Genomic DNA, 22,833 nt, shown 5'->3' with positions numbered 1-22,833 from the left:
TCATCTTGCTTTATCTTCCGGTTCTGCAGGGGAACCTTGCAAAGGTATTATTTCTGCCTCACCGGCATGCAAGCCAGGTTAGAGAATCACAGAATATTCTGGGTTGGAAGCAACCCGTAAGGGTCATGAATCCAGCTCTTAAATGAATGGCCCATACAGGGATCAAATCCACAACCTTGGTGTTAACATCCAATTGAACTCTGAGCACCAAGACAATTTGCAGAAGAAAAACAACAAAACCAAATCCACATGGAGTTTCAGTTGGGGCCATGAGTAAATCAGTAGTAAAGTAAACAAAATTAAGCTAAGGAAAATCCAGGTATTTTAAATAAACTTGCAGTCTAAACAGAACTGTTCAAAACAGGTTCTGATGGTTTCATCAACAAGAAAAAAAATTACCAAACCTAATAAAAACCTTCTGCTGTGGTTTTAAAAAGAAGTATTAAACTAGAAATTTGAACATAGTTCCCAAACCCTGATTTTTATGACTTGTCCCCTATCACTGAGACACAAGTGGAAAGGAGACTGAGTGAAAAGCACTTCCCCTACCTCCAACTCCCTCTGAGAAATTATTCAGTTAAAAAATTCAAGGAACTCTAATGAAAGCCATGCAAACAACAGATAATTCAGATTACGGTCTGCTCTGAACTCGGCCAAGGTTCACATGGAAGGTTTGCAAACCTTTACATTTCCCCTGAGTTGTGACTAGCAAACAAAGAAGGCTGTGATTTTTCACAGCTGTCAGACCATGATGGCAGACACAGGATAAAACAATGAAAGAAATAATAAATCTGGAGATGAATTTTTCATTTGAATTAAATATGTATATAGACAATCCATTCTATAATAAATAAGCTTAGAGATAAATACAAATTCATAATCAGTGAATAAATAGTGCACCAACAGTTTCTTCAGGAAGATGATTGAGCAGAGAAGTATCTGCTAATCAGTCCCTTTTGTGCTTTAAAAAAAAAAAAAAAAACAATAAATGAGACCATAGGATACTGCCAGCTAGTAAATTAAGTGCTGATAAGTACCAATATATGATTGCATTGGCCCAAACATACATGGTCACATTTCATTGTGAACCAGCACAAAAATAAATGTGACTAAAGAAAGAAGCAGTATTAACACCCTCCTCTGCTTGTGTGATTATTGCTTACTCTGTCACAAGCAGGTGAAGGCTGGAGAAATTTCTCCCTTAATAGGTGTGGCTCTCTAAAAGCACAGTTTTCAGGTCTGACTGCAGAATTCACTGTCCCATCACAGATCACAATGATCCAATATTTGGGCTTTGAGCAGTCCATGTCAGCTCCAGTTCTCTGAATACCAAGCAAGTCCCCACTTGGCTCACCTCCTTCCAGAGAAGGGCTGCCTGGGTGATAGACTTTCCCCAAAGAAAATTTGATGGATTAAAAAAACCCAAGTGACCAAGAGGTAAAAAAGAAAGGTGATGCTGTATTTTCCTAAATGTGCCAGTAATTCAGGAAAATTAATGTTTCCTATATGTCACAGCAAACAGGAATTCAGACTTGAGTCATAATCCTCAAAATCTGGAGACTGAAATATTCTCCAAATTAATGCCAAAAGAAATATACTTAATCACAGTTGCAACTAATTTATTGAAGTAATAAAGTAAAATAAAGAGGTCAAGAAGAAAGATTGTGCCAAGCCTTCACCTCTCAGGCCCAAAGGACAGTTTGGATATTTAACACAGTGCTAACAGGTTTGCCCTGAACAACAGCAGTATTGTCTCTTCAAGTAAGTCAGAGGTAGTGTCTAAAACAGCATAACGAGTAGAGCTTCCAGCTGAACTCAGCTATGCCAGAGGTGGCCCAAGAACAACTCCACCCGGTCAGCCTGGTCAGGCTGCCAATGGGATCAGCAGTGATCCCTGGAGTGAGCCCTGGCCTGGGAAGCAGGCAGGATGCACACACATGGGCGCTGGGAGTATGGTCACCGAGGAGATGCGTGCCACAATAGGGTACATCTGCTCCAGAGGCCAGCCCCTGTCAGCAGCAGATGTGTGCATAGCTCAGCCACACAGAGCACGCATACACAGAAAGACAGACAGACACAGCAGCACACACACAGAGTACTCGGCTGACTCAGGTCCACACAACTCCAGGAGAAGGGACCTGGCTGTACATGATGTTTAACCACGTTTCCTCTAGGAAACATTTTTTCATAGAGAGAGATTACAATAGGTTTCACTTGACAAGTAAAACATTAAGCATAGTTCAAAGATGTCCACTAAGGAGCACATGTGGAACACAGCAATCAGGATTTAAGTTGCAGATTCATCCTCTTCCAAAAGGAGGTCGTTCAATGCAATAACTGTAGCAGCAAAATCAACCAGCTCCACAAAGTCTGATGTAATTATGTTAACACCCATAACACCAGGCTTCTGTGCTTTCACCCAATTCAAAATCATGGGCAGGTTCCTAAAGAAATTGAAATAAAGAAAATTAAACACTTTAAAAGAGGCACCTTTGTATACCTACTCTTCTCATTTCAAACACAACATGCTGTTTACAAAATATATTATCTCATATTTGTGATCAGGGATGTCACCCTAAATGCAATTGGCTAATGAGTGCTTAACAGAGCACATGTCATTAGCTATCAAACAGACATATTGGTCAGTCATCAGTGCCAGCTAGCAGACATACAAAATCCCTCTATATTCACTGGGTGGTCTGTGCTTCAGGATTTAACACTGCACTAAAAATTTCTCCACCGTGGTTTGTTTGCACCCAAGCACACGTTAAGTCAAACGCTCAATTTGACAACAAACCAGTGTAACACAAAGCAAGGCCATGCCTGGCCCAAGATGCTCCCTTGCCCTCCTCTGCCTCAGGGGAGGCAGGAGAAAAAGTTGGAGGCAGCAGCATCACATTTCTCCTAAATTCTCTCCAGCTTCCAGACTCACTCAAGAGCAATGGGGTCAGGGAAACCAAACCTAGAACGAAGCTGTCAGCTCCACAGGGGTTGAACATCCTGCTTATACATCGCTACAACTGGATAAAGGAGAGTTGTGTCAGGAACTGAATTAAACAGAGTTAGAAATTCTACTATGGGGAGAAATTTCAAGGTTAGGAGTCTGCACCAGCTCTCTTGCACTCTAACATGAAATACCATGCTTTTCAGCAGTTAGACACAAACGGTTAAATATGTTTGCATTATTTAGATTAGTGCTGTAACATGTATACATTATTTGAGAAGATGGTAGGCTAGCAAATTAGCTAACAGAATGATTAAGAGAAAAAAGCAAATCCAAAAAACAAAGTCACTTCACGCCTGCTGAATCAGGACAATAAAAAATAAAGCTTATCAAGAACTATGAGTAAAGGCATAACTATTGCCAAGGGACACACCACACTTCAGCCAGGTAAGTGTGACTTGTTGCAAGTCTCCTTTAGCAAGACCTGAGAACACTTAAATATTCAAATCCAGGGCAAAATTTCCATACAAGAAGGCAGGTATCTACATAAAACAAGGACAGATTTGCCTATCAGCTAGCTTGTGCAAATGCACACAAGTAATCACACTTACGCAAACAGCAGCACCTATCTGCAACTTTTGGTTTAATTGCAAACAAGTGGTAAGGATGAGAGAAAGGGACGGACTGAAGGCAGGCTTCCCGCTAACAGTGGCTTAGAGCACAGATCTGTGCCAGGAGTCCCTCGAAACAGAGTTGCCCGCCCATTCCACGAAATGCAACGATCCTTGCGTAGTTTTGGCCCAGCAATCCCGCCCGGCCTCGGCGCGGATGCCCCGCAGGGTCCGGCGCTCGCGGGCTCCCAGCGCCACCTAGTGCCGAGCGCGGCCCCGACACCAAACCAACAGCTCGGGCCGGACTAACGCCTCCAAGCACGAGCGGGACTGAAAACGCCGAGATTTATACCTAACCAGGGATTTTCTTATTCACAGAATCACTGGGTGGCCTGGGTTGGAAAGGACCTTAAATATCATCGCAGTCTAACAGCCCTTGCCTTTTGCAGGGACATCTTCGAGCCCGACCCAACGTGGCCTTGAACACTTCCAGGGAATGGGGCATCCACAAATTCTCTACGCAACCTGAACCAGGGCCTCACCACCCCCACAGTAAAGATTTCTTCCTAATATCCACGAGGACTTTTACAGTTCTGGTAATTTTTAGCAAATGGGCTAGAAGGTGGTAATTCCATAAAATAAATAATATTAAACTATCCTGGTCATGCTGTTAATACTAATAAAAATCACTGTCACTCTGCTAATCAAAGCAAAATTCTCTTACAGGGACCTTACTCATAGGAAAATTAATTGTACAATGGTCAATGGTATTAAGTCAAATGGTGAATCTAATTTTTGGAAAGCCTCCCCCCCAGCTCCCTTAAAATACAAGGTAGAATACTGCCCTAGGTCATACACCTCTGGCTGTTACTGAAATTACTGAGACATCTGTATGGATAAATGTAAAACTAAGTCCAGAAATAAGCAATTTTCCTCTGTGGCACAAGCTTTTTTCACCCCTCCTCCCTTAAATCCAACTTCAGCCAGTTTGAAATGAATTACTGGTTTGAAGCCACACATCCATCCTACATTTTACAAAATCATATCACATTTCAAAAGTTCCAATTACCAGGAAACACATATATACCCTGTTCCTTTATTATTTCCACTGTCTTTATTTTCAATGATTGCAAGTATCTTTCATGAACAACAGTACTGAGCAAAATGGCATGCTTTCAGCAAGCCTAAGCAAACATCTCCTAGTTTGTTTCTTGCTCAGTGCCTCTTTCAACACCAGACATGTTAAGTAAAGAACTGAGACAATCAAGACAAGTCCTTACCTATGAACAAGTGTGTTCTTCAGACCACGAATCAGATGCCGTGCAATCGTTTTCACTCGAGGCGTGAGAATTGCTTGAGATACATGGAAAGTCCCATAACGACTTCGTTCCCCAAGTGTGGTCTCCAGGAACTGCAGCAGTTTGTGCACATTAGTTGTATTAGCCCATGGTGCTGGCATTTTATTACCTGGCCACAGGAAGGGATATGCCTGATACAAAGGGTGGTGGTAAAATATGAGAACCTAAGAGAACAAAAAAAGAAAAAAACAAAACCCAAACAAGTCAAAATTACCATATTTTTATTTTAACAGGCTGCTGCATTGGTTTATGTTCATACAGTACTGTTACACCTAGCATAGCAGTGAAGAGGACTAAGTAAAAAAGTTGCTCTTGAGTCATGAGTGTCAGTGTAACTTGAGTCATGAGTGTCAGTGTATTTGTTGCACTACAGCCAAAGGAGATTAAGATAATTTTATTCAGCTTTGAGGACAAGATTGCTTCAGGCTTTATGGGTCATCAGTTTAAAATGACAAAGTTGCCTTTGTCATTTAAAGAGCTCAGCTTAAAAGCATTGCAACTTCTAATGCCAGAAAATACTCTATCTGTACTTGAAGGTAAGGATTTTAGCAGCCTTGCCATCTTCTGAATACCTCCTTCTAAGAAGGCAAAGTGTGCAGGGCTGATTGGCACATGACTGAAGTACTGGCATCGTGCTCACACTTGCTGCATGAGAAACCAAAGGCAGTCCTGCTGTCAGCAAAACCCTCAAATCCAAAATTAATGTTTTTTACCTTGTAAGGTGCTTCTCTACAGCACAAAGAGGACACATTTTTTACAAACACCCACATTTACAGAAGATTAATCTTGAAGCTTAACATTGACAGCATCAGTTCAAAACAATTCCTCAAAGCTTCATTTCCAGTTCAAGAATTATGTGCTGCTGCTGAAACCCTTTTCTGTTCTCAGTTTTTGTGTACCTATGGAAGCAGTTACCACAGAGAAGAGCTATTAACCTCACCTCTGCAGATCTGGATGGCTGCAAAGGAGGTAAGAAATTGCATCCATACCTTAGTCATGCTAAAGCTTATATGCTTCACACTGGCTAGAAAGACAACAGTTAATAAAATCCTCACCAACACAACTCTGCATTACATGCCCTTCCAGAAGAGAAAACCCTTTGTAAGGAGCACAAGGCTCCAAGGACACTACAGTTTAATTATTTAACAAATGTGCTTGGGAGCAGGACAGACTGGCCACACCATAGAAGAGGGGATACATGGCTGCATGTAAATGGAGGAAAACATGCACATTGCATAGACGAGGCCCTAGTGGGCTTTAACTTGACCATCAGCAACATCCTTGGTCCAATATCTGTGAGTGGGAGCTACACTTGGCTTGTCTCTTTAAAATCTTAACATTTTGGGTTTGAAAAACATTAAACATCCTTTCCCTACCTGGTGTTTCTTCTCCCACATGTACAGTAACGTGACATATTCTACACATTCAACACAACAAAGTTTGGATTCAAATGCTGAGCGGATCCTGTTGATCAAGAAGTGGTGATGGCTGTCATCCATGGCATAGAAATGATTGAAATCCAAGAAGATTACTTCCTTGGGGTGCTGCTCAAGAAAACTATTCATTTCCTTCAGCCCATCCCATACTTTGATGCCAAACAAGCCATGTATGAAGTAAATCTCTTGTCCTATTTCCCCAGGTTTAGAAGATACACGAAGATCAAAGTAGCGGATCCCGCCTTCTAACTGCTCTTTGAAAGTCAAATTTTGAGTCACTGACCATTTCTTCATGATCTTTCTAACCAAGGAAATTCTGGCCAAATGTTTGATGGCTGTTGCTTGGTCTGGTCCCACTGGAGATTTCTCATCAACCCAGTAGCTGAAAGAATCATGTGATCCTAGAAAAAAAGCCAAGAAAAATTAATTTTAGAAAAAGCGGCTATCCCATAACACATGTGGCCTGAAAACTGAACAAAGTCTACATGTGTGACAGGGGTGCAGAAGCATTATGCTCATATGTGAGTCTTTCAGATGATCCTTTACACCTTTTCCCTGACAGTATAACAAGAGTTAAGCATAAGTGAAATAGAGATTTTTGGAGTTCACTTGAGTTAGCAATATGAATTAAGCATTTAAAGTTTAGCCTGTAGAACTATGTGTTGAATTTTAACCTTTTTACTTGAGAAACCTCTGCCATGATACAAAGGGCATAGTAAAATGCAAATTTCTGAAGAGCTTCTTGCATAAAGAACAGTACCAGAAAAGACCAAGAGATGCAAAGAAACCAGATAAAGGGACTCCTCCATCTCTGAGCTAATCAAGGCTGACAGACATACTCAGATAAGCACCAAGGGACCAAAAGCGCATGCACAAAAGAGAAAAGTTCAAAAGTTCAGTCATGAGGAAGACCACAATCTTCAGCCTCAGAGACCACTGAGAGACCCCCGTGTGACCACCACAGCAAACAACGCATGCCCAGAAGGGCGTGGATCTGATTACCATGCAAAGCAAGAACAGGGGGGGCCAGAGATTGAATATGCATGGCAAAGTTGTGCAATGTATTGCATATGGAACACCTTTGTGAATAAAGATAAGGGTCAGACTGAGGCTCAAGGCACAAGTTTTCACGAGAGCTATCTCGCTTGTGCTGGGCGCTGACATACCCACTTCATAACTATATCTGGTTGTGGAGTTTATTTATTCCACATATCGCTTCATAAGGTCCTCAGTTTGAACTTTCTTTCACGAGCTCCCAATTTCAACGCTCTCTGAACACCACAAAAAAAAACATTTGTGGTAAAGGTAAACCTCCTTCTAACCTTCCTTCATTCCTTCCTTCACAAATTATAAATCAACCCCCACAGCTTTCCCAAAGCCTTGTACATGACTGATCTAGGATGAGGCTCCAGAATAATTTTAAAAACCTGAGACTTAATTTTTTATTTTACACCTGGTGTATGCAACCATAACCTTACACACCAAACATCTTGGAACAAGTTTCTTTATTCACATAATGGACTGAGGGATCTGCACCTGCACACGCCTTACCAGCACATCTCCCTTTAGCCCCAAGATGGCAGATAAATGATTAGTAGTTTGAACAGTGGGCAATGACTGGCTGGACGTAGAGGTGGAACAACTGAACACACCACCAGTTACAGTGTGGATGGATACCAAGCTCATGTTAAACAAATTCATGAACATGTCTTTTACCTGGCAAGCTTTCAAGTGACCAAAGGCATGGTGAAAAGAAAATTCATCAAAAAAGTACAACCAATGTTATATATGATAGAGATAATTCATGCTGTAGAAATAGACATATGTACATATAAAATATTAGGAGAAAATCAAACCTATGCTTGTGACCACTCTGGCCGGGAACAGCATTCTATTCACATTACAACCAATTCCCAAAGAGCATTAAGATAATATCAAACCTGTTGCAGTATGAATAGGGGAGCCCTGGACCATGAGCTACACCTGCAGTGCTCTGACTGGAACAGAGTTATGCACATCGTAACCGATTGCTGGACCATGCTGAGACAATACCAGATCTGTTACCGTATGAATAGACAGACATGGGCTATCAGAGGGGGTTTCCTTTGGCACCAGCATTTGAAAATAACATCTGGACCTTCCTGGGAGATGATTAATGGAATGTCTCAAGAAGCTCACAAGACTGGGCACCTGGACTGATTAAATCTATGGTACTCAGGAGCTGGCACCAACTACTCCATGCAAATACATCTTCTGCCTGGGTACTCAGACACTTGTCTGGGTCTTGGACTCCTTCTTTGTCTGTTTCTACACATGTATGGATCCAACTTTACATGCAAAGAGACACAAAGAAATATGTGGTCATCTCTGCCTCAGGCAGAATAAACTGTATATAAGCTGACTGCGAAGAACACTCGGGGGAAGGCTGTCACTCTGTCAGCAGGAACCCAAGGTCACCCAGCGGCTGCACCCGGGGCTGACGCTGTCTTGGCTGTGGTGGGATTTCGAAATTTTCTATTTTTTGTTATTCAATCTAATAAATCTGTTAAATTTTTATAAATTTGGCTACAGATCTGATCACTTATAACAACCAACAATCAAAATCACCAGTCCCAACCAAAATAATGCACGTCCAAAAAAGCTCCTGTGACACAACCTGTACCTTGGCAGAGAAACTGCACCTCCAATATAAAATTATGGCTTATTAGAAAAATCTCCAATTGAAAATTCAGTAGTAAATGGGAAAAAAACCTGAGAAGCAACAAAGCTCCAAAATAAAAGTTTCAGAGTGGCTGAAATATCCCTACCTTAGCCAAGTCAGCAACAGAACAAAGAGTGAAAAGGCAGCGTATCTTGGCCTGCACCGTATCAGAACAGCATAAAGCAAAGACTAGCAGAAGCTGATCCACCACAGACTGGGGCTTACCAAGGATTTGTGGTCATTTGCACTAGGTACCAGCAATCTAGCCTAGAAGCTGTAGCTGCTCCAGGCTCACCTTCCTTGTGAATTTCCAGCAAGCACATAGGTGACGAGAGTTTGGCCCATTAAAGCCAGACCCCACTTGCTATCTGTGCTGGAGTGTAGAGAAAGCATCTTCACCCAAGGAGCTCATTTTCCAGCTGCCCCAGGGTACAGTGACCTGGCACCTGTGTTTTAAATTCCTGCATGTTTGTCTCTGCTTCTAGTACTATGCTTTTCTCAAATTTCCTCCTCTATCTCAGTCTGCAACTCTTTGAAATCCCAATCTGTACCATTCAATCTGGACAACATTTGAGGCATTCACAGCCTCCTTTATCCAAACCTTTTATTTGTGTACCAGTGCTCACTTGAGCACTGATGCATTTTTTGTGATGCAACATAAGAGCTACAAACAAGATTATGATTTAATGGGATTATGTTGTTGGCATTTTTAATCCAGATGAAAGAACAGACTGTGCATAAACTAAACATCACTTTTCAATAACCTTAAATGCACTCTGTTTCCATGGATTTCAACTAGTTCAAAACCAGTGAACAGGTAGTGTGAAGGTGAGTTTTTAAACTTTACAAATGAACACTAAAACTTATTCTGACCAATTCTCCATGAATTCTTCACAGCATTTGTATAAGTGAATTTCTGTTATGGTTTGCCATTCAGTCTTCTAGACAGAAGTGAGAAGTGCCAAAGATGCCATCTTAAGCAACTTTTTAGTACCTGTCCCAATAAACATCACAAAGTGGCTGTCAGTTGTGGAGCAACACCTAGATTTTCTTTTTCCCCATCTCCAAACATGCAATCCCAAACAAAATCCAGGAGCGAACACCTAGTGAAGACATTTCAGAAGCCATATGATGCTTCAAACTGTAGTTTACAGATATTTGAGTTTCACCTACCTCCCTGTACAGCAGAATGAGTCATTCAAGCTTCTACAATATTTGGAAAGTAGACTAATCACAAGGGGCTTGCCTTCTGCCTTGGAATTAGTATCTCTGCACAAAGAAATCTTTCATTTGGTTGTGTTTTTTGTTCGGTTTTTTCCTAGGTCTTAATTCTATTAATTTTTATTTTTTCTTCTGTTTAGGTCACTGTAGAAGACAGTTTAACATTGTAGAATGTAATATATGTTAGAAATAATTCATGCTATAAAAGAATGTATTTTATAAAGATTGTGAAATCCAAACGAGTCTCTGACCACAAACAGGCTGAGAGGCAGATGTCTATTCAAACTCCGAAATTCCTGGAGTCGAATCGGCACTTTAGCCCAAGAATAGATGCACAAGACGTGATGATCGCCGCTATCCCGTCATCGGAAACCGCCTAAGAGCGATCATCTCGCTCTGCAGATAACAGTGATCAAGACAGCCAAGCCAGAAAGATACATGCCAATACTCGACTTCCCAGGATTCGATCAACGCTGGCTATCAACCAGGAAACAGCGATTGTCCAGCTCTGCACAGTGAAAGAGCCAACTATGAATATGCAGAGTTACAAAAGAAACTTGGACTCCTTTGCCTTGGGCACAATAAACTGTATAAAACATCCCTGCTAGAAGTGGCTCTCATGAACGGGGGTGGGGGGATTCGATGCGATAGAGGCCGGATCCAGGTTCACCCAGCGCCGATCCCGGGCTCGATGCTGTCTCTTTGGCTGTGGTGGTTTTGAGGACCATATTTTGGTTGCAGAAAAAGATAAATAAATCTTTTCACATTTTTTGATAATTTGGCTTTTGATTGATCATTTATAACATAGAATAATGACATAATAAATAATTTTGTATTACCTAAGACAGCGCAGCATCCTTGAACCTATAGGAATCACTCACACCATTATGCTCCCTTAAACTGATAAATCTGACTTACAGAGGAATGAGAATTTTATCTTGCCACTAATACACTGTCGTCACCTCAGAGTTGTCTAAGTAAATCTAAACCAAAAAACAACTTATTTTCCTTATTCTGGTAATTCACTTAGCAGCTACAAAAGTCTTTCCTTTGCAGTTTGACACTTACAAGGCGCTTTTAAGGATACAAAGAGCAAATTTTCTCCCTGCACTATCACAAACCAAATTTTACTTATAACCTAGCACTAGAAAGCAGTATTAAAAAAAAAAAAATCCACAAAAAACCCAAACAAGTCACGACATTGCAACTTTTTCAACACATACTTTAAAAACTGCACTCCTTAACAGGAAAGTGAACTATGTGTGACATGCTTCTAATAGTTAGAGAAGATCCTGTTAACTCCTGCCCCATGGCTCTGCTAAAAGCCTAGGAAATGGAGCTTTCCTCTTACATCGAAGTCAACATGTATACCTAGATATAACCAAGCAGAACACTAGCTGCATTTGCAAAATGTATCCTCCTTTTCACTCCTGGTAGCACATCACTATCTAAGAAGGGCAGGGGACCATCACAAATTCTGTTGATCATTCTGTGATCAATACTGAGGCTGGAAAGACAGCTGAAGTCCAGCTGGGTCTTCAGTGGTCATTTAAAAAGGCCAGTCACCAATATCTAGGCCAAACCTGGACCCACAATATTTTGACTCTGGTCAAAAAACTGAAACCCTGCAGCAACAGCACTGGATACTTGTGGGGCTGAGGGGTAACAGCAAGGTGAAGACCCACATCATCCACCAGGCCCTTCTTTAAGATCACTGTGATATACTACCAGATCAGGCACTGCCTTTTAACATAGCTTAGCTGTTAAATGTTAAGTACATGCTAAGCTGATTGCATCATGATGTCAAAATAATCCCTGCTGTCCTTTGCTCTATCTCTAAACTCATAAAGTCTTGCCATTCTGTTGCTATGGCAGGAGCCAAGCTGCTTGCTGATACATGTGATACAGTATGATTTCTTTTTGAAAAAGCATAACCTAAACCAACCCAAATCTGTAAAACTTCAAAGGCAAAGGGCAGAGCCTACATGGCAGGAATGGAGCAGACCAGCCCCATTTTGTCAGTAGCTCAGTGTTAGAGCTTGCTAAGCAGATTCTCAATTAATGTCTGACACAAGGACGTGTGAAGGTGCTTGGACACTGCCCAGCAACAGCAGCAAGGCTGGCAGGTCCTGGACAGAGCAAGAACCACAAAACTCTCACAGCAACACACACTGTAAAGTCTTTGTAAAAAATCCCTCACCCCACCATGTGTAAAAAATCCTCACCATCTCTTGTTCCCCACCACACAAATAACGTGCATTGCCACAAATGATGCTGAGTACTTTTCCTGGGGAAAAAAGCAACCTCAAGAATTATTGAAGCAAGACATTTCACATGATAACTAACAACTTAAGTATAAATAACATCCTATTCCTATAGTAAAGCTATTCCTTAAACCTACTGATTGTGGACAGAACAACTAACAAAACTAGGTATTTATAACCTCCACCTCACCCACCGAGAAGTCAAAAGTCAGAGATGAGCCAAGAAAATTTATCTTCATTGTCCTTCAGGTAAGGAGAGGCTTTAAGTCCAGCCTGAACCGCCTCAAAAGCATGTTCCTGCACATGCAGGACATGGAATCACTGTACACAAGACCGGATTAGCGTTCAGAAAGCAAACCTCACATGGCAGCAGACTGGCGCTCAGCCCTTCTCAAAACTGAGTCAGGCACAGGCAATACAATGAAGAGATCATGATTTGCCAATTGCTTCCAACTGGGTAAAGATGTGCAGCACAAAGCAGCAAGCATTAAATTTGCAATATTCATGAAAGAGATTGCATATTCAAAGACAAAAATTAGGGGACTGCTAATCCTCCGGCAGCTTTATTTCTGTTTCATTTCTTTCATCTGACAAAAACTTCAAGGAAAGAAGTCACATGCCCTCAAATGCCCAGACATTTAACTACCAAAAGCTGTGTTATAGTTAGAATATTATATAGGTATATATATTCCAGATGCCAGACTTAAAATGATGGACAGATCTCTTAATTTTATCCTAGTAATTGCAACTGTGGATTAAATTTCACTCATATCTTTAAACTTTTTTTTCTGCTTATACTAATTCCTCAAGTTAATTTCATGTTAAACAGCTCACTTTTCAATTCAATTTATATGTTAAATAGATTGTATTTCACAGTTCAGAATGACTTCTTGTTGAAGCCCTTGTGCTGATTTTTGGACAGTAGCCTTTTATCATCCAATCTGCAGTAAAATCTAACTTCCCAGTATGTTTATTTGTCATGCTGCTTACTCACAGATAGTCAAATAACCCATGGCAGGAGCTGAAACAAATGACACTTGATCAACAGAATGTTACCAAGCCTCCAATGTCAACAAATACTAGCTATAGCTGTTGACTCTCATGACCAGCGACAGGACTCAGGGAACAGCACAAAGCTGAGTTGGGAGGCTTACACTGGATCTTGGGAAAAGGTTCTTCACCCATATGGCAGCTAAACACTGGAATAGGGAAGTGGTGACAGCACCAAGCCTATCCAAGTTCAAGCAGTGTTTGGACAATGCTCTCAGGCACAGGGTGTGACTCTTGGAGGCGTCCTGTGCAGGGCTAGCAGTTGGACTTGATGATCCTGTGGGTCTCTTCCAACTCAGCATATTCTATGATTCTATACCATTTGGTAATATCTTTTGTTTCCACATAATACTTCCTGCAAATACTGCAGAGGGACAGGGATTAGCATCATGTCACCAACCCCTTGCAAATTTACCTTCATGGAATATTAAAAATATGATTATACAGCATGTAAAGTGCAGAGATCTTCCAACATAGAACATTACTTGTGCGCTGCCAATCACTCAAAAACAGGACAAAAACTCATGGGGTTTTTTGGATACAAGCATGTTTCAGCATACTGCAAACCTCCCTGGTTCCAAGGCTGTGGACTAGTCAGAAGCAGCAGCTTAAGACACTTTCTGCAAACATCTGGCCAACCAAGAAGCAATAAATGAAAGCACAAGGGCAGACAAGTGTGCTGTGAGTAAACTTAAATAAATCTGAATAAGCTGGATTGATCTTTACATGAATAGAATACTAACAGGATGAAAATTGCAAGAAACTGATGTTTAACATAGCATGAAGCTAAGAAGCAAGGTCAACAAAACATACTCATTCCTTTAAAAACATTACAGGGTCATTTATGACCAAAGAATCACCTGAGCTGTATTGACGCTGAACTTCTGAGCACAAGCTTTGCTTACCAGACAAAGTACATTCCCCACACATTACAAACCACTGCACATGACACAGCACAGCAGGCATTACACAGCCAAGATGGGCAGAAGAACAGTAACCAAGTTCCAAAAACACAGGATGTAAGTGCGAGCAAGTCAAGGCTATCCCACTGATGTTCTTTTCAACCAGATCTCCTGTGTGTGCCAAAACTGAGGGAAAAATAGGATAAGTAAAAATGCCTCTCAAAGTCTAGAAGTCCTCAGGATTCAGGCCATTAACAATCCAGATTTTCTTATTAGAAGATTAACATCTTAAAAGTTCATCAATAATGAACAGCAAATAGTTCATACTAACTTGTCCAGCAAAAGGAGATGAAGCAGAAATGAGAAACATCCTACTGATAATCAATTATCTAAAACTATAGAGATGAGTATATTTTAAGAAATCTACAAGAATCAATTAGATATTCTTAATGCAGTCCCATTAAGAAAGACAAATCCTAGTACGGATCAAATCCTCTTAGGAAAACTCCCTCTCTCTATCCAAGAACTACCCTGATTTCCCTCACTGCCCCTTTCAGGCAGTGCAATGGGATGCAAGAGCTTAAAGACAACCTAAAACTGTCAGACACAATGTCACAGAGTAGTTTGATTTTCTTTCCAGCCAGAAGAAATACTTTTGGCACTGGCTGGAGTTATTGCCATTGAAGTTTAAGGTCACTTAGCCATGATTTCTCATTTATCAACATTCTCAGCTGTCTGCAATGGGAATGCAAGAAAGACACAGCATATCACTACCATTTCAAAGCCTGACTGGATCCACACACTCAAAAAGGAAAAAACCCTTCAGCTTAGAGTTCTAAACTCCTCTTTTGTGACCACTCAGAACTGAGTGGACCAAGGGTTCATTCTCTTCTGAGAAAGCTATAGAGAAGTTTTTATTACATGGTATTTTCTCCTCTTTTAGCATCTTTGCTGGAAAAGCAGGCAAACAAACTTTCACAACATGGAAGGAGAACAACAACCATTTATACCAACACTGTAACTAGTTTTCTCCATTGGGAGTAAAACTTTGGCATGTTCTGCACTCATTTACATCTCTCCTTGGAGATCACTGAACAGACTCCTTTACTAGACACACTTAAGTCCTTCTCTAGGGTACAGCTTTCAAAAAATCACAGGAAGAATTTTTTTCCAGAAAAAAACCAAATTAATTAGGACCTTTGTATACTGTCTGAAGAAAATTTTGTGGTATTTCAAGAGTAATTTGGTTTTGGCTAAACAGATAACAGAAGTTCTTTAAAAAGAGAAGCTGTAAGACTGGCTTTTCAGGGGAGCTCCTACACAGACCTAGTGTCTGCCAGACCAGTTCCTCACAGAAGGACATACAAAAAGAATACTTGGTTACTTAAGAACAGTGGAACAACTTCCATCAAATGTTCTCACCAGTGTAACAGTCCAGATAGTTTAACAGCCTCTCTAAAAATATTTGAGAGTTGCTGTTACAATTAAATAGCCTAACAAAGTAATAAAATAACTTGTTTTTTTCAGAAAATTCTGCATTTACCAATCATACTCAACATCATTATACTCATGCAGATACTTTCTTCTAGTGGTTACCACCTGATTCATCGGTAGATACAAACTAAATTGAGAGGGAAAATAAAGCTTGGTAGAACAGAACATAAATCTTATATTTCTTCCCTCTGAGCTCCAATCCAATAGATGGCCAGTTCAGATGATTCAATGATGCTTTTAATGAGAACTCCATAGGAATACTGTTTGAGAGGAGGATGCAGCCTCAAGGTCACCGCCACTCCTCTCAGCACACACATCCAGAGCCCACAGCAGCCCATGAACAAATAAACAAGAAAAATCATAGCATTAGCAAGTTCAGCAGTTCACCCAGGGTCAGGCAGACAAAGAGGAAAACCACCCAACCCAGTCAGAGCCTAGTGGCCAGCTCTCAGCTAGACAGTGTTTGCTGCTGCTTCTTTTCAGAACCACTTTGGCTCTTCTTAGCCAACTCCAAGTCAAGCAGCTCACAGGGCTTTTAGGGAACAGCTACACTGTCAGGACAGCAGAGTTGGCCAGTTAGTTGGTGGATAGGACGATGGCATCCTGTACAGAAGATGCTCAGGGCCCCATCACCTCCAAGGGGTGGGGCACATGAGGATGGATGGTCACACTACTGCACCAACTCAGTCACTTGCAGCAGGTTATGAACTCAGGAAACACCTCTCCATGCCTTCCGTCCCCCCTTTAAGCTGAACCATGGGCTTGGCCAGCAGGACTGCTCCTTGTTAAGACTGCCTACCAGCTGTATTTGTAAAGCTTTGTTTTCCAGGGATGAAAATTTCATAGTACTTTGATCATTTAAATCAAAATCAGGAAGCTTCTTACTGAGGCTCTTGGGATGAACTTCTCAGGGAAGGGCAGAAACAGTGGCACACTGTCCTGTGGCAAGTTTTGACTTAGTCACACTGACACTGCCATGAGCAAACTATGGAAAGTTATATTACAAGTTGGCTAGAAAGTCAAGAGGGTGCGTGTCATAAGGGGGAATTAGGCAGCTTGACTATGCTATAGTTTGGAGCAGCAAAGTTTTACTATTTCAGAAGAGCCAGGACACATCTCTTGGGGATCAGCCAAGTTCAAGACTTTAACAACTGCTCTGAGTCTCCAATATGGTCTTGTTCTGGCCATATTCAGGTCAATATGATTTTCTCTGTTTAAAAAAAAAGTTTCTGGAATGGTAAAATCCATTTTTTATCTATCATCTCTAGTTACCTACAACCCAGCATCCCACAGGAAACTCCTCAGCCACTGTCCAACATGATGCTAACAGAAATGGCTCCACATTCCAAATGCTCTGCATGACTTAGAAATGAGATTATGGCCTGCTATCCACATGCTTTCTGAGAAAGCAAGAACACACCAGCTGGGATCACTAGAAGATGATAGAAGAGGCCCTGGACACCACCAGAAGCCACAGGTGGAGAGCTGTCCCAGCTCTCCCTGGAAAGGCAGCCTGCCTAGCCTGCATGTTCCACAGCAGCAGAACACTCTGCTGAGTGTGACATTTGGCTCTAGGTGTATCAGTGGTTGAAAAACTGACTTCTAGTGGCAAAAGCTTAAAAATAATAATTAAAAAAACAGTAAGCTATTTCAAATCAGCCTTAGATATACCAAGTTTGACCTACAACACAAACATCTTTACTTAAATTTTTTAAAAAGAAATCTAACACCTTAGGAAAAAACCATTGGTGTAAGATTTTTTTTTTAGTATCACATTTCGAAGTGCTAAAGTAAAACATTTTACTTTTCCCAAATTTTCCATCTTTTAGCTCTCTTCTTCAGTGACTCTTATCAAACAACTTAGTTCAGATTGAAATTAACTTTTCCATGACTAAGCTTAGTTTTTACTAATAGCCTTTGCTTCAGCCAAACTATGAGAAAGAAAACAATCACTCATTTATTCTACAGCTATTCTAACTATTGTTCTTTCCTGTCCACATCTGCAGCACCATGACAACTCAGGTTAATGTCTGTGCTCCCTCAGGAGATCCACACAGTCCAGCATCCATCCTAGGGCTTGCCCAACTCTGTGAGCAGCTGTTGCAAGGAGTTTTCTGACAAGAACCACTTCTCAAAATAAAAAAATCCCTCTAAACTATCACCACCACAAAAACCTTCTCAGGTTAGCCTGGGGAACACACTCATTTATATTTGGAGGGGGAGAGAAGGAAAGGCAGGGGACAGAAGGGACTTTTGATTATCTTACTTTATTTATTAAAGGGCACCCATAATTCTTCTGGGTGCTCCTGCAAGCAGCAGTGGATCCCTACATTAACCATCATATGCTTTCTCTGCAAGACAAAGAAAAAAAATTAGCAGCATGGAAAAACTCATAGCTAACTATCCTGACCAGCACTGGGAACCAAGCAAGGGGTACAGATTGATCCAAAACTCCAAGCATACCTGTTACATCCATACTTAAAGTTGGAATAGTTCAAACAGGATTAAGTAAATGTATTATTACCAAGACCCAAAGGAGAACAGAACTGCCTGCTCTTCTCATAACATTCATCCAGCACCTTGGAGGCTGGACGAACAAAATACTTAAACATTGATAGCTGGCAGTGAACATCTGCTAGAGTGCCTTGCCTTGCTGTCTCAAACCAAAAGGCAGGAGGTTATCATGACCTCACACAAAGGAGACTGAGACAGAAAAAGTGTTTCACCTGTTCTAATACAAGTATCAATACAAAAGTTTGATGAAACAGGAAAATGGTGCCATACCTTCAGATGCAGAGACTTCAGACTCTAGCAGCAAGGTAATCAAGTGTGAAAAATGCTAATCACTTGTTTTTAAAATTTCAAAAGTTTAATAGAAATAAAATGGTTATTAAAATAGTAATACAATTAAACTAATAATAATTTGGACAATTTGAATTACGACAATATGAGACAATAAAAACAAAGAGTTATGGACTTCGGGTACCTTTTTCTGGACAGCACAAGCCCAAAAAAGGACACCCGTTAACAAAGGATTAACCCTTAAAAACAACAGCCTGTTGCATATCCATACATCTCATAGATGACGCACAAATTCCATTCAAATACAGGATTCTGTCTGGTCACCATCAGCTTCTTCCTCATAATCCTAATGGTGTCGTCCTGCCCGAGCAATGCAGGAAAAAGTTAGTTTCTCCTGATAATGGAGCAATAAATTCTCTTTCTCTGAAAGATTTAGGTGTCCTGCGACTGCTGTCTCAGTGTGAGTCCTTTCTTCAGAAAAAAAGCATCCTACATAGTATAGTTTCTATTTTAATAATTTTGCTATAACCTAAAACTATATTTAACATAGTACTTAAGAGAATTAATACAGCATTACTTTCTAACACAACACCTAATATTCATTTTAATATTTGCAAAAAGCCAATCATAAAACACACATTTTTCACATCAAGATACCTGCCTTTCTAAAAATTTCTGCAGCAGTTCAAATGAAACAGTACAAACTGGACATACCATGGTATTATCAACTATTAGGATGTAAGTACAAGCAAGGAACAGCTAGGCTCTCCACCTAATTCTTTAACTAGCTGATTTACTTTGGAAGTTGATCAGTGAGAGCATTCCAGATTTTTGTGTTCCTTTTCTACATGGAGAAATAAGAAAAGTAGCAGACGCAGATCAAAATTTACTAAGGAAAATATAAGCATCATAGTTGTGATTTCATAAAATTCTTTAATGTAAATCAGCTTGAGATTAAACAAGCACTATACAATACCCTGCCAAGGATCACATCCACAATCAAAATGTTTAAGGGTTCATTTTTAAACCCCCATCCAAAGAGGATTACTGGAATATAATTAAGAGAAAACCCTTTCAACTTTCACATAAGGTCAACACTTGTTGAAGGCGGTTATTTTTGTTGACTATACTGCATGCTTGTGACGTTGATGACGTTTTAGTTACTAAGTATTTGGCAATTTTTCATTGCAAAAGATTCCTCCTCTCATGCCATTGCACAGGAAACCTCATCTCTTTTCCCTGCAAAGGACTATATTGGTTTAGCATTTTGGCCAGAGTTTTTCCCAACAGAAGTATCAGAAAAGCCCAAACATGGGAACTGATCACACACACAAGGGTCTTAACTCTTTCAAAGTCTCTCTTCCTTTTGAGCAGAGCTAAATAATTATGTAATCAGCTCATATACCTCATGAACACTCATCTTCAACATTATTTACTTACTACCAGTTGGTTCTAAAGCCTGAGGAAAGAATGATCTTCTCTACCATCAAATAAGGTGTTTCACACCATTATTTAACAGCTCATGGAATCATAGAATAATGTAGCTTTAAAAGCACCCCCAGAAGTCACAGCTACCTTTTCTACAGCCAGTGAAAACAAGCAGCTCTGAAAGCAAAAGGTTTGCAACAAATTAAGCAGGAGAACCCTATGAAGATCTCTTGGACAATATAGAAGGGAGTTACCCACTCACAGTAGTACACAATAAATTAAATCTAAGAAGTTTCTTTTGTGTGTACACTCTCAATTCATTCACTTTAAATAGCTCCATAATACTATCGTTTTGTTCTTTAAAAAAAAAAAATCTTTAAATGCTGCAATTCCTCAAAGTGCAAAGCAACAGTGTCATGATTTTGAGTGCTGATTTTATTTCAAAAAAAGTTTTAAGGTTTCCACTCCTGGAGCCCTGTCTCTGTTCCTATGTACAAAGGATGACAAGGAGCTTGGTGGGGAAGCAAACAAACTCCTCAAATCAAAACCAATTGAGTCCATCATTCCAGGGGAGAATGTATCCTCAGATGAACAAAAGCAGGCTACTCCTGTCATATGCACAGTGTTAAAAACAGACAAAACTGCTTCTCATTCAACCTTTGATCTCTCTTCTGAAGGTAACACTGATGATCTCCATTGCTGTTCAGCATCTGCAAAGATTCCTCAACTGCCACCTGTATTCCACACTGCTAGGAACATGTCTGCTATATAGGATCAGAAGAAGATTGGAAAACACTGCTGAGATAAGAGTCCAGCCCAAGCCCTAACCACCTTGCCAACTGGACCGTGGCACTCAGTGCTACATCCACTCTTTCCTTAAAGGCCTCCAGGGACAGTGATTCATCACCTCCCTGAGCAGTCCCATCCAATGTCTAATCATCCTTTCTGTGAAGAAACTGCTCCTAACGCCCACCCTGAACCTCCGCAGACACAACCTGAGACAGTATGTATGTTACAACATACATACAAGTGCTAGTGACAAGCTAAAGCACTAAAATGAAAATCAAGCCTGTACCAGACTGCAACATCCAGCATCAGAAGGAGCTACAGTAACCACCTCTAAAATCTTCCCTATTGACATTTGCAAGGAAGAATATTTTTTACCCTTTAGAGACAAAAAATCAGTCTAAGTAAGTTTCAGGTCATCTGTTGTTGTCGTCATTTATAAGCTTATCTACCTGTAAACCAGGGTATAAAACACATGCCATATAATGGTCTGGATTGGGAGGGAGCCTGAAGATCACATAGTTCCAAGCCCTCTGACACGACCAGGAAGACTCCCCCCGAGAGCAGGTGGCTCAGAGCCCCATCTCAGCAGATCTTCCATTTGATAAACCTCCAGCTGCTGGGTCAACGCAGCCAAACCATTCTCCCCACCCGACTTCAGCCCGACTTAAAGCACCTGCAAACGCTCAGGACGGCCGCTAGCGGTCACAGCTACCTTTTCTACAGGCAGTGAAAGCAGCAGGTCGATGGTTAGCGTCTCACAGCGGCAATCACAGGAGATTAAGCCCACCATCCTCCGCTGCGATGGACCGGGTTCCTCTCAGCCCCAGCCTCTGCCTCAATACTTTATTACGGGGGACGCGACGCCGCGACCGAGGCGACTCCCCCACCACCGCCCGGACAGCCCCGGCCCCGTACACCTCGTCGCGCCGCCCTACCCGGGATGGCGAGGTTGGAGAGCGGCAGGGAGCGCAGTGCGGGCGGTAGCGAGCCCATCCAGTCGGCGTTGCCGTCAGCCATAGCCCCCACGGCGCCGCCCCGCCGGCGCTCCCGCATGGCTGGCGGACAGCGCGGCGGAACCGCCACAACTCCGGCACCCGCCACCCTTATGCAATCGGGGGTGACGCCAAGGGGTACGGCGGCTCACCATTGGCCGCCACCCCGCGCCCCGCCCCCAGCCCCGCGCCCGGTGGGGTAGGCGGGGCTGGGGTTGCGGCGTTCATGGAAGCTCGGCGGGATGGATCGGCTGTGGAGGACTGCTGGGCCTTGTGCCCATCGCCCTACTCCCGCAGGGACACCTCGGGGCACACAGCATAGAATGGCGTCCTGACGGGTCTGGTATGCCTCCGGTATGCCACCCTGTGCGTGCAGTCTACTCTAGTGCCCGGTTACTGCACAGGAAGAATGTTCTTTCTCCTGTTCAGCTGGAACTTCCTGGGACTCAGTTTCTGCCCATGGCCTCTGGTCCTCTTGCTGGGCACCACCGAGCACAGCCTGACTCCATTCTGTTGACTCCCTCCCTTAGATACTGATAGACATTGACGAGGTCCCCTCTCAGGCTGCTCAGACCAAACAGGCCCAGTTCCCTCAGCAGTTCCACGTCAGAGAAACACCAGTCCCCCAAAATTCATCCATTCCCTCTACCATAGCACCTGAGAAGCTACCCCCGACACAGAGGGCCAGTAGCTTGGTTTTGTGATGCTGGCTGGTCAGTTAAGTGTCTTATCTGGAGAGATTTACCACTGTCTGGCAAGAGCCAACATGGCAGCAGAAGGGTTAAGGAGCAAGATAGCGCAATCCCCCACCACGTGCTCTTCCACAATTCCTTTCGCCTGA

The 22,833-nt window shown here is 41.8% G+C and overlaps 1 protein-coding gene across 1 annotated transcript; it reads right to left on the bottom strand.

The window, feature by feature from the left end:
- Nucleotides 1–238: 238 nt before the first annotated feature.
- On the bottom strand, nt 239–22,065 carry PLCXD2 (phosphatidylinositol specific phospholipase C X domain containing 2). Its single transcript, XM_054270285.1, has 4 exons — nt 21,936–22,065; nt 6,290–6,750; nt 4,836–5,077; nt 239–2,444 (listed from the first exon to the last, which is right to left on the bottom strand). Exons 1-4 carry the CDS (start codon nt 22,051–22,053, stop codon nt 2,288–2,290), a joined length of 978 nt encoding a protein of 325 aa, XP_054126260.1. The 5' UTR covers nt 22,054–22,065; the 3' UTR covers nt 239–2,287.
- Between the last annotated feature and the right edge of the window lie 768 nt (nt 22,066–22,833).

Source organism: Melozone crissalis, unplaced genomic scaffold (assembly GCF_028551555.1).
Source record: "Melozone crissalis strain CALT ecotype California unplaced genomic scaffold, PUWL_Pcris_2 ptg000009l_1, whole genome shotgun sequence".
NCBI lineage: Eukaryota > Metazoa > Chordata > Aves > Passeriformes > Passerellidae > Melozone > Melozone crissalis.
Note: the sequence above shows the minus strand (reverse complement) of the source record. Positions and strands in the feature narration are given on the sequence as shown.